The 12,006-nt window shown below is 46.6% G+C and overlaps 1 protein-coding gene across 1 annotated transcript in view; it reads left to right on the top strand.

Moving 5' to 3' along the window:
• LOC118771705 (C-Jun-amino-terminal kinase-interacting protein 3-like) overlaps window positions 1-12,006 on the top strand; it is a 33,147-nt gene that overhangs the window by 16,446 nt on the left and 4,695 nt on the right. Inside the window, exons 11-28 of the mRNA XM_036519744.1 lie at window positions 2,467-2,524; window positions 2,645-2,797; window positions 2,982-3,039; window positions 3,378-3,526; window positions 3,786-3,842; window positions 4,086-4,256; window positions 5,940-6,066; window positions 6,681-6,731; window positions 7,459-7,551; window positions 7,719-7,862; window positions 7,957-8,122; window positions 8,437-8,625; window positions 9,118-9,304; window positions 9,515-9,637; window positions 9,922-10,002; window positions 10,353-10,420; window positions 10,716-10,864; window positions 11,068-11,239. Of these exons, the coding sequence (XP_036375637.1) occupies window positions 2,467-2,524; window positions 2,645-2,797; window positions 2,982-3,039; window positions 3,378-3,526; window positions 3,786-3,842; window positions 4,086-4,256; window positions 5,940-6,066; window positions 6,681-6,731; window positions 7,459-7,551; window positions 7,719-7,862; window positions 7,957-8,122; window positions 8,437-8,625; window positions 9,118-9,304; window positions 9,515-9,637; window positions 9,922-10,002; window positions 10,353-10,420; window positions 10,716-10,864; window positions 11,068-11,239 (2,196 nt within the window). The remainder of the gene's footprint in view (window positions 1-2,466; window positions 2,525-2,644; window positions 2,798-2,981; window positions 3,040-3,377; window positions 3,527-3,785; window positions 3,843-4,085; window positions 4,257-5,939; window positions 6,067-6,680; window positions 6,732-7,458; window positions 7,552-7,718; window positions 7,863-7,956; window positions 8,123-8,436; window positions 8,626-9,117; window positions 9,305-9,514; window positions 9,638-9,921; window positions 10,003-10,352; window positions 10,421-10,715; window positions 10,865-11,067; window positions 11,240-12,006) is intronic.

The raw sequence follows: 12,006 nt of genomic DNA, 5'->3' as shown, positions 1-12,006 counted from the left end.
CGCTATGGCCTTATTTGTCCTTGCTTTGCCCATTCATTCATTCATCTCCCTTCACACAACAGCACTACTTTATCTGCTCTGCCTTTACCTCCTTCCTGTGCTTGTGTGCTGCTCTCTCTGTTTTGGCTGAAGTTGTTTGGTCAGGTTCCAAAGTACATCTTTTCTGTATCAAGCACTGCCTTTGTTGTTATTGTCATTTGTGTTGGTAGGTGGTGTCCCCCATTCCATCACCTGCTCTGTCTCATTACCGAAGGTGTAACAGATCCCTAGCTGTACCAGATCTGTAACTGAAGCTGCAACATTAGCCTTTAAAGGTGCAGTGCCTCAGGTTTACACAGGGCTACTCCGGTGCCCTTGTCTTTGCTGAAGGTTCATGCTAGCCTTCCAAGCACTCGTTCCAGTTGAATGGGACTGACAGGAGGGAGGGCGACTGAAATGTGCGCTGGCCTATCTGTGGCAGATCTAAGTCACTCTAATTCATTCTAATTAACGAAAGGAAGTAATTAGAGATCTCCGCAAGTCATTCCTTTCTGGATGTACCCTCTTTACGTGGGTTAATCTGGAGCAGTGAGATACTTGGGAGGGTTTCACCATATGGAAAGCAAGTTAAAACAAACAGCCGCATTTAATTGCACAGTGAAACTGCGTATATGGCGTTAACTTTGTATGGAATTATTTGGTGAAGTGACTGAAATGCCTCACTAAGAGCAAGTACACATTTCAGCCTTTGTTTTCCTCAAATAGAGTCGGGTATATGTAAGCTTTGTATGAAAAACCTGTGGCCCCTCTTTCTTTACTTGTTTTGAACATGGAAAGAACAAAATCATGAGGAGTTGAACACAGGGAAATAAACACAGTACAAATAATCTTTGTACGTATGGTTGAGAGTGCAAAGTCCACTGGGCGTCATACCCTAGTGATTCATGTGAGTTTACATACATTTGCATTTGTGTAGCTGTGGAATATTCAGCTGTACTCACAGAAGTAACATGCTATTTCAGGTACACAGAAAGTGAAGGGAATTAGTTTAACCTTATAGTACTGTAGATGTAACAAGTTTGATTTAATATTTAGAATACTGCTGCTTCTCTCTATCATGTACATTTGCACTGGTGGTGCTCTGCAAAACAGCACGTGCTTTGCCTCACATGTTGTTTGGTCAGTGTTTTTGCATAGGGATGAATGAGAGCTGTGTCTTCACTATGATGTCTCAGTTCAATTAGGGTAAGTCAGTCACTTTTTAGGGAGGGATTTCTAAAGTATATGGTCCCACAGTTACTTGTGAGCTGTGTACTCCTGTGGTGTAAGTCACATATACTATAGAACTGTAAAGACTTGGCAAAGGGTCAGATTACCTCATGTAGTGCTGAATAACAGGGGGGCAGGTGTCTATATGCTCATGTCTGGAAGACATGAGCATATAGACATTTTAATGTGAGTAGGATGGCACAGAAAAACATAATTGGTTGTTTAGAGTGTTGAAAAGTACAGAAAAAGCTACACTTTATGTGCTGCAGTGACATATGTCCTTTAAAAACGGACTGAATGGGCACCATTTAAGAGGTACGACTTTTGGCCTTTTAGGCATTTAGGGAAAAAATGAGATGCTGTAGTTCAGTGCTGATTGAGCCATTTTCAACCGATGTACTCAGTGGGTACATGAGTGAGTAAGTAATGTTACTATTTCTAGGGCCACTTCCCTTAGTCCAAGCTAAAAATATACAGGTTACTGTGATGATTGGAACTCTTATTATTAGGCATCTGTTGTGGAGGTTATATTATGAAAGTCATCTTTATTTCCTTACATGTGTGCATCTTAACAAGTCAGATTACTGTAGCACAAAAGTGATAGTGTGTGAGTGAGAATGGTCTTTGTGCTACTTTTCTGTTACAGCTTCATGTTTCAGACCGATTGTCCTGCTTTTCTTGGACTAAAGGCCACTGTGCAAAACAAGGAGACCTGTGTTCTGTTTACACTGCTTCCATCCAAGTCTGCCTCTCCTCCATCATTTTTCCAGCTCTTCAGTCTGTCTTGCTTTCTTAGTGTCTTTTGTGTTTTTGAAGTCAATCCTTTATTTCATAAAAATTAATTATTCATGATTTTGTATTTTAATTTTCCTCATGCTGCATATTCCGTGTTACGGATCACATTCTACACTTCAAACACTCTTTTCACTTGATCAAAACGCATTTTCAGGTGACAGTTTTTACCACCAATATTGCTGATTTCTAAAGAAGATTTTGGGATGTGGTGCTACTAAAACTGACGATCAATATATTTATAGACCAAGTAGATCAGCTAGATAGCACTGCAGGTAGAGCCAGAGAAGATCTGCTAGAGGACACACACCAGTCACCTGGCTGTGGTCCAGAATGCCAGGACGTGACAGTAAAGGTGAGGCCCCAGACTGAGGCCCTTAGAACATGTCTAGTTTTGTGCTAATGACAGTTGGCTTTTCCTCTCAGGGATGGGGAAAGAAGTGGAGAACCTCCTGACAGAGAACAAGCAGCTCCTGGAGACCAAGTAAGGCACAACCCCTGGCGGGGAGAGTGAGACACTGTCTCCTTTTTGTGCTTGTGGTATTTCCTGAGTCACAGTTAAGCATCACTGAATCTGCTGCCTGGTGTTCCCTCATGTCTACAGGAATGCCTTGAACATTGTGAAGAATGACCTGATCGCCAAAGTGGATGAGCTGTCCAGCGAGCAGGAAGTCTTGAGAGAGGAGCTGGAGGCTGTGAAACAATCCAAGACAAAGGTGGACTCCAGAGTGAAAGAGCTAGAGGAGGAGCTCAAGAGGTTAGGGACAGGAAGAGGGGTAGCCATCTTGGCTTTGACCAGCCAACTCAGTTCCAGTGTTTGGCTGTTACCTCTGCATTTAAGAGTCTGAATGATTTCCACGTCCACAATCTATGCTTGTGCTGTTAATGTTGAGTATTGGTAGGCTCCGCAGTGATGATTGCTTTTCTTCCTCACCATGCAGGTTGAAAGCAGAGGCCTTAGGAGCCACACAGGACTCCAAGGAGGAGGGAGGCGATGATGTAAGCCAGATAAGTGCCCTCGGGGTCACATGCTCACAGAAACATCTGGAGTAGCCTATATATGCAATATATATTTAGCAGACACTCTTATCCAGAATGAACTCCATCCAGCACAATAGAACAAAAGTGTATCCATATAAGTGTATCCAATATAACATGTAACATGACTACCATCCCTTTGTTAGTGGTCTGTAGAGCATATAACATGATCATCATCCCTTCATTATCAGCACTTGAATTAGCTGTGTCACTAGCACTAATATGACCGTTCAGTGTTGTGTCAGTGCTGTTGTTCTGCTGCATGCGTGTTGACTGGGGTGACCCTCTGTCCCTGGCAGTACTCCTCCCCACTCCAGGACGATGTGCCTATCGCCCAGCGGAGACGCTTCACCCGCGTGGAGATGGCGCGGGTCCTCATGGAGCGCAACCAGTACAAAGAGCGGCTGATGGAGCTGCAGGAGGCCGTGCGGTGGACAGAGATGATCCGGTGAGCTGCTGGGGCCGGGCCCCCTCCCTCCACTGTCAGGGTTCCCCGATCCGGCCAGTGTGGGATCTGTGTGAGGGAAATCTAAGATGGCTGTGAATGCTCAGCTCTGACCATCCTTACCGCAGTCAAAATGTAATCTCATCCTGTAACCACAGATACCAGATCCCATATCCTCTGTGTTTATGCAAGTGAGCAGACTACTGACATCTCTCTGTAAGAATGCCAGCGTAACAGATATGCTCCTCATCTCTCCGCTTAGAGCGTCCAGGGAGAGTCCGCAGATACAGGAGAAGAAGAAATCGACCATCTGGCAGTTGTGAGTATCTAGGTATCTAGGTTTAAGGAAATGTTCACCTTCTTCCAAATGGAAAATCTGTGTGACAGTTGCAGTGTTATACTGATGGGCTAATGAATGATTTCATTAAAACACAAGAGGTTGTGAGACATGAGAGGGTTGCGTTGTAGTAACAGTCTCTCGTCAGATAGAGATTATCTTATCGTAGTGACAGGTGTAGGTGTAAGAGGTGCTGAATGGTGCACGTGTCTGTAATTCCCCCAGCTTCGCCCGGCTCTTCAGTGCTTCCTCCAGCCCTCCGCCAGCCAAGAGGCCCTACACAAGTGTCAACATCCACTACAAGTCCCCATCGCCGGCCGGCTTCTCACAGCGCCGCAGTCACACCATGTGCCAGATCTCCACTTCCAACCGCACGCTGGAATTCTTCCCAGAAGAGTACGTAGCCCTGCCCCTCTGCCTTACCTCAGCCTGCCCGTCATGTTCTTCATGTAATCTCATTGGACAAAGCATGGTTGCCCTTCACAGAGGAACACCAAGAGCATGCATCATTATACATCATGCACCAGTGTGTATTCACATGTGTCACTAACATTCATACAGTTCTTCTGTATGGGCCAGTCATCTTTCATTGTTTTACCAGTCTGCTGTGGGTTTCTGTTGGCCATAGGAGGTTCTCTGCTGTCTGATGTCAGATTGAATACAGTGGAACCTCTGTTTTTTATTCTTCTGTTAACTCAGTTTTAAATGTTTTTGTCCATTTTCTCCAGTGTGAGTCAGCATGCACAGGAAGAGACTCCCGCCACAGTCAATACAGAATCAATAACGTATGGCAAGGGTTCAGCTAGCAACTCAAATAGTACACCCAGATTCCTCACTCACTACTGCTGTGATAATGCCTGACTATCTCATATACCTCCGTGTAATTCTTATTTTGATCACGTGTAGAGTGGTAAACCCAGTCCTTGTCTATAACATTATCTTTTACCCTAACCTTAGTTAGTCTTGTGGTCCTTGTGGTAGCTGTTTTTGGAGAGTTAGGGACTTCCTGTGACCTAGAGTGCTTTTGTTCTTTATTGTTGTATTTACACTTAGACTGCTTCACTGTGGTGCTGTGCAGGAAAGGCCCTATTGTATTGTTAACACTTCCACCATGGTGCCATATTCAGAAGTGAGGGCCCTATTGCAGTGTTATCAGAGCAATTTTCCACCAAGGTGCCATTCAGTTCTATGGTCAGATAAAGTTGGTGGGATGTCCCTGTATAAACACAGACATGTGCAGATAAAGCTCATCTCCCTGAAGAGTAACATCTATTCATGGTTGCACTGTACAGAGGCAGTTGTTGATTGGTGATTGTTGTTGATCTGAGTAACAAGGAGTCGTTCTTTCTCCAGTCCCCTGTTTGTCCCCATGACGTTGCTATGTCCCCCTGGTGGTTATTCCTGTTATGTGCAGCACGGTTGCTATGCTAGGCGTTCTTTGTGTACAGTATCTACACAGGCCAATGAAGACATGCAATTTTCACCGAAGTGAAGTTCAGCCTGGCAATATTAAACCCTCACAATGTTTTAAGGATCACTGCACATACAAAATACCTATTGTTCATTGCCAAAATTGTTGCCCGTTAACAAATACATAGTGGAATCAGTATTCCTGTATTGTTATCCAAGCCAAAACATGTCATTGGTAATTTAAACAGAATACAATATATTAATGTATTGTCCTTGATATATATCTTGAAATATATTTGCTCTCTCATGAATGTAGAAGAGTTACGTCTTGCTTTCAAAGCTTTCATTTTGAAACCAAAGAATGGTGTCTTAGCTTAACATCATTAAGGTCACATCCTATCAAGCTACCAACCATTTATTATTATTTTCACAAGTTCCAAGGTCCAAGTATCACCTGACAAATAAAATCCAATGGGTGAAGAAGTGCCTCCCGCAGTGATTGAGGGGGTTCTGGACAGGATGTGAAGGTTGCTTTCTCAGTGGTCACTGTGTGGCTGCTCTCTTTGTTGAGTGTTGAGCTGCGGGCTGGCGCACCGCTCTCCCCCCTGACTCTCTCTCTTCTCTCCTTGCCTGTAGACTGGCCAGTAACGGTGTTGCGTCTCTCCTCAGCGACAGCGCGCTGTCGGCTCGGCGGGAGCAGCGGCGCGAGCAGTACCGCCAGGTCCGGGAGCACATGCGCAGGGAGGACGGGCTCATGCAGGCCTGTGGCTGGAGCGTGCCGCCCCGTTACAAACAGGTACCCCGAGAGCCCGCACTCTGCCGGGCAGCCCTCCGCCGGGCAGCCCCAACGTCTCCCCCGCCATCCCGCTGCTTGCGCATAGTCGCACTGTCCGCTGCTCCGCAAGGAGTCCAGCATCCCACAGAGCAGCACATCAGGGAGACCGACTCATATCACCGTTTTACTGTGGGAGCTTACAGTCTTAGTATGAGTTAGAGTCATACTGTTACAAGGCTAATGCAAGCACACTGGCCTGGAGTGGCAGGTTGCAGTTCCTGTCCAGTGCTGATTTTGGTGGTTTGATACCAGCATTATGGGACCAAACTGTTCCCGTAATCTTTCTCTGTGATTGTAGAAAATATGTTTTTTTTCCCTCCACAGTTCTACAATTGTTTAAAACAGTGCTGAAATGAACGGCCGGCTGGTATTTTCAGCCGAGACCCATCGCAGTAATTAGGGAAAGAAACAAGTCGTGCTCCGTTTCTCGTGGAACATGCAAGTCCTCAATCTTTGGTCACTCGACTAAACAAAACATGTCGCTGTGTAGCGGTGTCCGTGGTGGAGGGGTCGGTGCCGTGCCGTCCCTGGGGCCGTCCCGTGTGGCGGTGTGCTCTAACTGTAATCTCCCACAGACAGGCGCTCTGCTGGAGCACTCGCAGGAGGGGTCCCTGAAGAAACACCAGGCAAGTGAGACCGACAGAGTCCCAGCATGCACCGCTACATGTGTCCCCCCCTCACAGCCCAGTACCAGGGCCCCCCCCCCCACCATGAAACAGCACTCTGATGTTAACCCCTTCCATTGACAACCGCTGACGTGTTGTGCAGCCTGTGGGTCAGAACCTCCAACCCCAGCTTTGCCTATTTTCAAATTGTCCTTGTGCTCCCTCCACCTTCCACCAGTCGTTCGAGTCTCTATTTGTGTCACTAAGCATCTCTGTCTGTCTCAATCTGCCCTGCAGAAAGGCCAGAAAAACAGCATAATGATCTCAATGGTTTATGGGGGCAGAAAACGCCCATGCTGGCATATCGGGCTGTAATGTTGGGCTTCTCAACTCTGGTCTTGGACGGCTGCAGTCCAGCACTTCTGCCAATCTTTATTTCAACCATCAGCTAACCCCCTACTGGAAAAGGAAGCTGAATTTGTTCAATAAAGATATTGATGAGTTGGCAAAAGTGGTTAAGTGCCTGGCTGGGAAAAAAGCTTGCGGACACTGTGGTCCTTCATGACTCGAGTTGCATAGTGCTGGTATAATGGATCAGTGCTATTGTTCAAAACAGAAAAGCTCTTAGCTTTTCTCATAGGTGTTCTGCTTTAACAGACCAATTTGAAGTCTTTCCACATCTTTGAGGCAGTCCAGCGATGTGATGTTTGTTAGACTGTGTGACTAGCAAGGCTATCTGTCCCATCAGCTCAGTCCCAATGACAAGGAGGACAACCGCATGAAGAATGTCCCTGTACCTGTGTACTGTCGCCCCCTGGTGGAGAAAGATCCCAACAGGAAGGTAAAGCAAAAGCATGGCGTGTCTACTAACATCATGTAGAACTATAATCTAATTTAGACTGCCTGAACACATTTAGGTTCTGGTGTCTTCTGACCACATCAGTGTAACTGAGATTCAGCCGCAAAATGTCTGGAATGACTGGCACCTGCGGTGTTTTGTGCCTGCAGCTGTGGTGTGCAGCCGGAGTGGACCTGACTGGGTGGAAAGTGGCCTCCACACAGGAAACACGGCCCAGCGGCACTGACCCTCTGGCAACAGAGGGCAGCGGAGAGGAGAACAAGAGCAACCACAGCTCCCCCGAGAAAAAAAAGGTACCTTCCCTAACAGCCTGTGTGAGTCAGCGTATGTCTGTCTTTTTTGCAAGTGTATGTGTGTAACGCCTCTTCTACACTCCATGCCTCCCAGTCGAAGGAGCTTCACGAGACGGACTCCATGAACAGCCGGGTGTGGATCCTCACCAGCACCCACTCCGCCAGCAACGTGGTCATCATTGATGCCAACCAGCCTGGCTCACTGGTCGACCAGTTCAACGTCTGCAACGCCCATGTACTTTGCATTTCCAGCGTGCCAGGTTAATCCCTTTCTCTCTCTTTCTCATTTATTACATCCACAATGGTACTTCTTGCTGTGGTACATGCCACAATCCTGGAACAACTCAGTAATAATATGTAGCTATAATAATGCAGGCCTATTCAAAAGTTCTTAAATCCTTTGTTTTTATTGAGTATATATAAGCACTACATGTATGTATAGGCACTTTTATAAGAGTTAAAGCTGACAGTCACAAGAAACATTTGAATAATCCAGTTGTAATATTCTTACAATACCTTGAGTCTTACCCTGCCTCTGTCTCTCCCTCCCTCTCTCTCCCTCTCTCTCTCTCAGCGGCCAGTGAGAATGACTACCCTGCAGGGGAGATATTCCCAGAGCAGGGTGAGGGGGGCTCGGAGGAGGCCGGGGGCATGGAGGGCATGCTGGCTGGCATTACACTGGTGGGCTGTGCCACTAACTGCAGCGTGGTCCGCAGCAACTGCTCCTCCCGCACCGACACCCCAGTAGTGGACAGGGGTCAGGGTACGCACTAATGCCACACGCAGATAACAGCATGCCACCTGTGGTCAATGTCCTGTTAAACGCATCACGCTTTGAATGGTTTCGATTCTTTTCTCACTGGGTATTACTTGTGTAACAAATCATTAGTGTTGTGGCAATATTCATGCATCTGTCCCGTGACTTAGACCCCCTTGGCTTGAAGAATAAGTCAAAGTCACCCGTGATGGAATTCATCCAAGATCTTCTTTGTAAATGTCTTGGTATGAATGTCATGACTGCAGCTGCCAATGTCGTGAGTGCACACACAGATACATACCCATGCAGGCGGGCAGGTGGACAGACAGACACGACGACAACATTCTGCCATGGGCTTTCATGGCTGAGGGGGAATCCCTGACAAACACAGGGATTGGGGTGTCTGATTCCTAACTGCTGATTTTTTGCCGGCAGTGCCCCTGTGTGGTGACAGCCCTAGTGGCACTGTGCCTGACTGAGCGAGAGTGTGTGTTCCAGGCCACGTGGCTCCGCTGATGAACGGGAAGATGCACCCAGCCCAGTCCGCTGAGGAGGCCACCGAGGCCACCGAGGTGCCCGAAACTGTAGCCAGCGAGGCCGAGGAGGCAGCAGCCCCGCCTGGCCCCTTCACTGAGCATGTGTTCACTGACCCCCACCCCCCAGCTGCAGATGTACCAGTGGGCAGGTGCATATTTCAACTGAAGCATATAGTAGCAGGCATTACTCCTCCTCTTTTAAAAACCAAACTGTACAGCTGATGGAGACCAGGATAAAACAGTGTTGGAATTTGACTCCCAGGGTTGGCAACAACCATAAATTAACCATAAATTTTGTTCTTTGTGGACTAGAATTTAATAGTACGTCTCTCTCCCCCTGCCCTCCTCCAAATCTACAGGGATGCCGGCCAGACAAAGGAGGAGGCAAATCCTGCAGGCCATGAAACTGAGGAAGGAGGCGAGGAGTCCAGAGCTGGCACCAGCGCTGCCCCAACCATGTGGCTGGGCGCTCAGAATGGCTGGTGCGCATCCCGCTCATCTTTAACCACACCTCAGGCATCATGTCTGATTGCAGTACAGATTTACAAATCATGTGATTAAATGGAACAAGGTTTCTCAGGTGTCAGGCATTACGTTGGTATGATATTTCAGCTCTTCTCTGTTGTGTTGGTGGCCGCATTCTTTTTGAAAGGATAGCAACATCACAATGATGGCACACACATCACCATTTTGTACAACCGTTTGAGCCTGTTGGGAATGGCGGTGCCGTCTGGAGGCTCACTGACTAGCTCTCCTCTGCTCGCAGGCTCTATGTACACTCTGCTGTCTCCAACTGGAGGAAGTGTCTCCACTCCATCAAGCTGAAGGACTCCGTTCTCAGTCTTGTGTATGTATGGCTTTCAGTGGGATTTGCCACCAGCTGTCTTAAAACCCATCCACGTGATTGCATATTTAATGTTGCCTTTTCAGTTGGTCCTTTACATGCTATTAATGTGTAGAAGGACCCATACTTACATTGTAGGTATGTTTGTAACTCATTGCTGGTTGTATGAATTCAAGATTTGTGTGATTGATACTGGTGTAAATTTAGAATGTGTAATCTCCTCTTAGTCTGGATTCCTGGAGGCCCCTCAGCAGTGTGACATCACAGCAGTGTGACATGAATAAATCTGCCAGAGCGTCCCAGAGCTCCGTGAATGTGCCACAGCTGTGACAGTGTGACACTCTCTGTTTCAGGCATGTGAAAGGGAGGGTGCTCGTGGCTCTGGCAGATGGGACACTGGCCATCTTCCACAGATCTGAAGGTACAGAAACGTGAGAAAACACTCACACTGCAGGTCCTAGTTCTGTCATCAGTGTAACCTCTGGAGTACCGTTGCCTGACTGGTGCTGCACTGTGCCGCCTGTTTTTTGTCAAGTCCCACTGCTTTCCCACCCTAGATAACTAATCTACATAATATTATACTACAGTATGCTTTTAAGGTATGAATCAACTCATTATTATTACAATTGTCTGTGTGCATGCATGCATGTGTATGTTTGTGTGTGTGTGTGTGTGTGTGTGTGAATGGGGGCGTATGTGTTTCACTTTCTGTGCAGACGGCCAGTGGGACCTGAGTAACTACCACTTGATGGACCTGGGGCGCCCGCACCACTCCATCCGTTGCATGGCGGTGGTGCATGACAAGGTGTGGTGCGGCTACAAGAACAAGGTGCACGTGATCCAGCCCAAGACCATGCAGATCGAGGTGGGTCACGTCTCAAAACCTGAGCACTCTTTCACCACAAACTCAATTTCTCTATTTTATACTAATGATTTCCCTCTATAACTTAATGTGATACTTGATCGTGCCCTCTTAAGATTTCACGATCACTTTTATGACTGAAGATACAGAACGTTTTCACAGAATGTGTCTGATATATGACCCTTGTGCTCCTCCCGCCCCCACAGAAATGTTTCGATGCACACCCGCGCAGGGAGAGCCAGGTGCGTCAGCTGGCGTGGGTTGGGGACGGTGTGTGGGTGTCGATCCGGTTGGACTCCACGCTGCGACTCTACCACGCCCAAACCCATCAGCACCTGCAGGATGTTGATATTGAGCCGTATGTCAGCAAGATGCTCGGTGAGGCCACTGTCCTGTGCACTTTCTTGTACAGTTTACCAAAGAGGCCCTTTACTTCATTGCAAGAAGGTTACCTGTACACTCAAGAAAAGAGGAGAAATTCGAGGCCTTTTTGGACTTGTTTCCTTGTTGTCTTAGGTTTTATTTTATGCATAACAAAAAAGGCAGGAACATACTAGAGGAGTGTTGTTGTCACCATTGGTTTCTTTGGCAGCATTGCGGATGTTAATTTTTAAGTAGACAATGGCTTTGACTGTGAGTGACAAATTTTTTGCTTGGATACCTGGAATGGGGGGGGGGCACATAATAGGTGAACTTCCCTGAAATTTCGAAAAATAAAAATAATGATCATTGTGGTGCTCCCCATGGTACCATAGTGACACTGTTGAAGTTAATTTGCTAACATTATTTTAATCTTCTGCTTTGTGTGTTCTTAATAATAGTGAAGGGGTTTGTTTCCTGGTTGGAAAGAAACCAAGACCTTAAAAGATTTTCCAAGTTAACTGTACAAAACTATTGTTATAAACAAGTCAGGACCACCCCTTCAGGAAGTCTTAGTTCATTTAATTTGTTTCAGTTCGTTTCTCAAATGAGCTAAAATGTTAAAACAGTCCCCCAAATCTGCTTGTTCCAAAATAAAGCTTAAGTTGAGTTAAAGTGTAATGTTAGCTAAGATAAAGTGAATGTGCTCTATGACAGACGTTTTCACAGGAATATTATGTTTACTCATATTTTATGTTTACACGCATTACTCATTATTATGTGAG

The sequence above is a fragment of the Megalops cyprinoides genome, chromosome 1 (assembly GCF_013368585.1).
Source record: "Megalops cyprinoides isolate fMegCyp1 chromosome 1, fMegCyp1.pri, whole genome shotgun sequence".
NCBI classification, from domain to species: Eukaryota; Metazoa; Chordata; class Actinopteri; order Elopiformes; family Megalopidae; genus Megalops; species Megalops cyprinoides.
The sequence above is the reverse complement of the archived record's forward strand: the minus strand, read 5'-3'. Positions and strand labels throughout refer to the sequence as shown.